The sequence below is a fragment of the Montipora capricornis genome, chromosome 10, assembly GCF_036669925.1.
Source record: "Montipora capricornis isolate CH-2021 chromosome 10, ASM3666992v2, whole genome shotgun sequence".
NCBI lineage: Eukaryota > Metazoa > Cnidaria > Anthozoa > Scleractinia > Acroporidae > Montipora > Montipora capricornis.
The window spans coordinates 24,574,517-24,579,393 of NC_090892.1; the positions used below are offsets into that span (position 1 = coordinate 24,574,517).

The 4,877-nt window shown below is 39.6% G+C and overlaps 1 protein-coding gene across 1 annotated transcript; it reads right to left on the minus strand.

Moving 5' to 3' along the window:
• LOC138020494 (uncharacterized) lies at positions 1–1,611 on the minus strand. The gene is made up of 3 exons (XM_068867473.1): positions 1,196–1,611; positions 954–1,026; positions 1–735 (listed from the first exon to the last, which is right to left on the minus strand). Exons 1-3 carry the CDS (start codon positions 1,609–1,611, stop codon positions 1–3), a joined length of 1,224 nt encoding a protein of 407 aa, XP_068723574.1.
• Positions 1,612–4,877: the final 3,266 nt, after the last annotated feature.

Consider the following 4,877-nt stretch of genomic DNA (forward strand, 5'->3'; position numbering starts at 1 on the left):
TTATTTAAGAGTGCGTCTACCGTCACCCCTCTGGATGCTTATCAGCGTATCAACATATCGCCACTGCATAGCTGCGGATTGATCCAATATGGCGGAGATGCGATTGGCTACAAAGGTCTGGAATCTCTTGTCCTTGTTCTCGATGTAACGGAGGACACAAGTACTATCAGTCCAGAAGGTAGAACCATCGAGTGGTAAGTCCAACTCTTGCTTGATAATGTTGTCTAGTCTTGTCGGCAAAACGGCTGCGGATAGTTCCATTCTTAGTATCGTCATTGCTTTAAGCGGAGTTAATCTGGACTTTGCCATGACCAGGGAACAGTGAAACTTGCCGTTAATATCGATCTGACGGAGATACGAAACAGCTCCATAGCCTCGACTGGACGCGTCTGAAAATTGGTGAAGCTCTCGACGTTTGACGTCTGTGAAATTTGGCGGCTTGAAACACCGTGGTATTTCAAATCTCTCTAGCTTTGGCAGCTCTTGAAGCCAAACTCTCCAACCTTGTTTGTGACATTCCGGAATCTTGTAATCCCAACTGAGGCCCTTGAGACATAGCTCTTGTAAGATTTGCTTCGCGGGTAGAATACACGGAGATACGAAACCCAGTGGGTCATAGATAGAAGAAACAATTGACAGAATTCCTCTTCTCGTGGCTGGTTTTTCCTTGTGGGAAATTGTGTAGCTGAAGGTGTCTTCCTTAACTTTCCACTGAACACCTAAGGCTCTCTCTCTCTGAGTGACAAACTCCTATCAAAATCTAAATCTTTGACAGATGGTGCTCTTTCTGATTCGGGAATGGAGCTGATTACTTCTCGTGAGTTAGAAATCCACTTAGTGAGGCGAAACTCTCCTTTGGACGATAAGTCGCGGAGTTGACTAGCCAGGCGGATGGCCTGCGAATTGGTTGCTACTGATTTGGGGCAATCGTTGACATAGAAATCTCGTTTTACCGTGTCGATCGCTGCTTCATCAAATTCTCCCTTATGGTCTTCGGCTGTTTTCTTTAAGGCGTAGTTTGCGCAGCTAGGGGATGAAACGCCGCCAAAAAAAATGAACTTGCATTTGGTATTCCTTTGGTTCTTTATCCAAATCTCCATCTGGCCACCAGAGAAATCGCAGGTACTTGCAGTCGCTCGGGCGTACTCTAACTTGATAGAACATTGCTTCTATGTCTGACATAAAAGCCACTCACTCTTGACGGAATCGTTTCAACACACCAACTAATGTGCTGGTTAGATCCGGCCCCTGTAGAAGCTGGTCGTTGAGTGAGGAACCGCGATACTTTGCTGAACAGTCGAATACAACTCGCACTTTATCTGGCTTCTGTGGGTGGAACACTGGGTGATGGGGTAAGTACCACGCATCTGCAGTTTCTTCTTTGTTTATTTCTCTGGCATAATTCTTGCTTAGCAGGTCAGCCATAAATTGTTTGTACTTCTCATGTTGAGTTGCTTCTCTCTGTAAACGCTTCTTAAGCATTTGTAATCTGTGTTCTGCTTGATAACGGTTGTTTACAAGCTGAGGAGGTTCGTTTTTCCACGGTAGCGCTATTTCATAATGACCACTAGAAAACTTCACGGAGTCTTGCATCATTTCAAGTGAGCGCATGTCGTTTTGTGAAATTTCCAATTATTACCGACAGACTGCAGAATTAAGTACAAACAAGCTTTCAGTCAAATAATACTGTTTTTACCTTTGCAGAGTTGAGTACCAAATAGTCAAAATAAATATAATTTGCCAGACAACTTAGATGCGACTTCAGTAAACACTGTGATGCATTCAAGGCGTTCGATTCCTTCAATGTACAAGAATTCTTGAAATTTCCAATTGTTACCAGAAGACTATGCAAGATTGAGTACATGTAAACACAAACAGATCCATTTAAGGTGTTCGATTCTTTTTCTGTCTTTTTTAATACACAGTTTTCAGAAAGAGCAGAAGGAAGTTAATTTCGTGACATTTCTGGTGTTAGTTGGTCTTAATTTTAGTTAGCTACCAAAATTCATTTCAGTTCTTTTACCATCTCAGCAACTTTCAGTCTACAAAGGATTTTCATCTAAAATGAAATTTACTTCTACTCGTCAGGAATTTATATTTTAAATTTCTGCAAACTCTGGGCATTAAACATCTTGATTTCAACATGCCAAAAATAATATGCATATCCCGTCTATTGGCACATGTCAAAGTATAAAGTTGTTTATCAGAAGAAGAAATTACAACATGTTTCGAAATTCGAAAATATCTTCATCAGTCGTGACAGAATTCGACAGTAGGTGATACTGTTTGAAAATCAAGACCAATGCAGAGTTCCTTTCCTTGGATTTGTTATTTATTTTTTCACTCAAGAAGAGCATTGGTAATTCTTAAGGTTTAATACGTTTGTCAAATAATTCTGTAATACGGGCGATCATATACAAAGAGAGAAAACAAGTTTATTGAGCAAATCACTTGATAGCATCAGGTATCATCATTTGCCTGATGCCTTACCTCCCGATTTTCCCGTCGCAATTCGAAAATATCAAATATCTGAGACACTTATATTTTTCAAATTCAGCAAAATAAAACAAATGGTCAAGCCATTATGATTCTTTGGCGTAAGAGATCTCAACGTGACAAAAATATGCACATCGCGTCAGGCTTTTTGCAACAAGCGGTCACATGGTACAAAGTCCGCCATGCTGGAGAGCAAGCTCATTATTATTCCCCCACTGGGAGAGTCCTGAAGGACTCAAACTTGACTTATCTTTGTTTTAATGTCCCAATAAGGGAATAATAATGAGCTTCCCCTCTAGCATTGTGGATTCTGTACCATGTGATCGTTTGTTACAAAAGGCCTATTAAACACTATTTCACAATCAGAGCTCGACATTCTCTGGAGGGGGAGGGTAGAGGGGAAATAAAATTTTGTGGGAGTGGCACAAAATAGGACGAGGAGGTAATTTTTGGATATAAGTACTTTCGGGGAAAAAGACATTTTTAGTTGGTTTGCTGCGATAATTTTACATTAGCCCCTATTTTTATAATTGACAAGAACAAGTGACTGTGTCCTGCAAAAGTCCTATCCCCAACCAACGTTCCCAGGACCTTTCCCTTGAATAGAGCGGGGCGGGAAATGCCCCTATTCTCGCCCTGCCCCAAACCAAAGAAAAGGCCCTGAAAACAAAGTTGCCTATCCTGAATACGAACACAATGGCCAATCCACCTTCTTGTCACTCAAACATTTCAGAGCCAATAACGTCCTTTTATAACACCACGTGACATCGCCCACCGATTCCTGTATAAAACGCCAACACCCTCCTTGTTTTCCGCCAGTGTGACATAAAGCTGCAGATAGTTGAACTTCAACATTTGATTAAGATGGGTAAGTTTAAAGCGGTCTTTGTAAAGAAATTTTAACTTCACAACTTCACACTTTCGCATTAAGGCAATTGAAGGACGTAAATTGTATTACTTTGCCTCGAAATATGATAATCGTCATCAGAATAGCAATGTCGCAGCAGTAACCACGAGCGTATGTATTTTCTTTTTATTTTTTTATTCTTAAGTTCTTTGCTTTACATGAAACAATCATCTTAAAGTTACAACCTTTGTCTCTATAACATTTTTAGTACCGCATGAAGTTCCCACTGCGGAACAAGGTGCTGTCAAGTACATATTGTTCATACTCTTACAAACTTGCTTATCTTTCTGTTGTTTTGAAGTTGCGTTTTGAAAAGAATTTACAAGGAGATCATCAGATTAGCTTTGTACCATGAAAATTGCATAAGAGCTAGTAATCATTTTGCGTTAATTTTGGTTTACGTCAAGTTCCCTTAATCTTATTTTTATTTTTATTCTTACACTCTTTCTTAGTTTTTGTTGCATTAGATTATCGTACGTATTCCGTTTTATTCTATTTTAAACTGTTTTCTTGACATAAAAATGCGATTACCCTATTTACAAATCAACAGTTGTCAATTATCACCCCGATCAAAATGTGTCACCAGCAGGCTATTTAGCCCTTATAACGCAATATCTGCCGCTTACTTTTAAGTTGTTGTTTATCACTGTAAACTATAAACACAAGTTATACAACAAAATATTATCATTTTTTATACCATGTTGTCCCTTTAATCACTACGTTTCGACTGCATACTACTAGTCTTCATCATTTCTCAGGCTAAAAGGTTTTTTTCTACCAGTTTAAATTGTAACCAAAAAATACACCACGTCAGCCCAAGCCGCACAAGCCGCGCACACGATCGCTTCAACCGCTACCTACAGGAATTGATTAACGTTTACAAACCCAAGCAATAACTTCGATCCTCTTCTAAGAAATACCTTCAGTCTTCTCCCTACAAGCTACGGAACTATGGATATAAGGCGTTTAGTACATCAACACCTAGACTTCACAATAAAATTTCACAATTAAGTATCAACGGTCTCAAAATATACAACCTGACTAATTTCATTACGTTCTTTTCATTTTTTGCGATAATTTTACACTAGCCGCTATTTTTACGATTGACAAGGTCACGTAACCATCTACTGCAAAGGACCTACTCCCAACCACGTTCTGAAAGCCCTTTCCCACCCTGGCTTAAGTCAAGGAAAAGGCCCCTATTCTCGCCGTGCCCAAAGGCAGACAAAAGACCCTGAAAACGAGGTTGCCTATCCCCGATACAAACACAATGGTTAATCCACCTTCTTGCCACTCAAACATGTTAAAGCCAATAAGGTCTTGTCTTTTTTATGAAACACCATCTGACATCGCTTAATGATCTCTGTGCAAAACGCCAACACCCTAATTGTTTTCCCCCAGTGTCAAACGTTTATTAGGCTGCACATAGTTCATTTAAAGCGGTCTTTGTAAAAAAAATTAAACCTCACAAAAT

Excerpts from the sequence above, each read along its gene's own strand:
- LOC138020494 (XM_068867473.1), bottom strand. The coding sequence starts at position 1,611 with ATGCGCTCACTTGAAATGATGCAAGACTCCGTGAAGTTTTCTAGTGGT. Across the intron at positions 1,027-1,195 it reads TTGAAACGATTCCGTCAAGA|CTGCGCAAACTACGCCTTAA; the intron begins GTGAGTGGCTTT and ends TTCATCCCCTAG. Across the intron at positions 736-953 it reads ATGAAGCAGCGATCGACACG|AGAGAGAGAGCCTTAGGTGT; the intron begins GTAAAACGAGAT and ends TTTGTCACTCAG.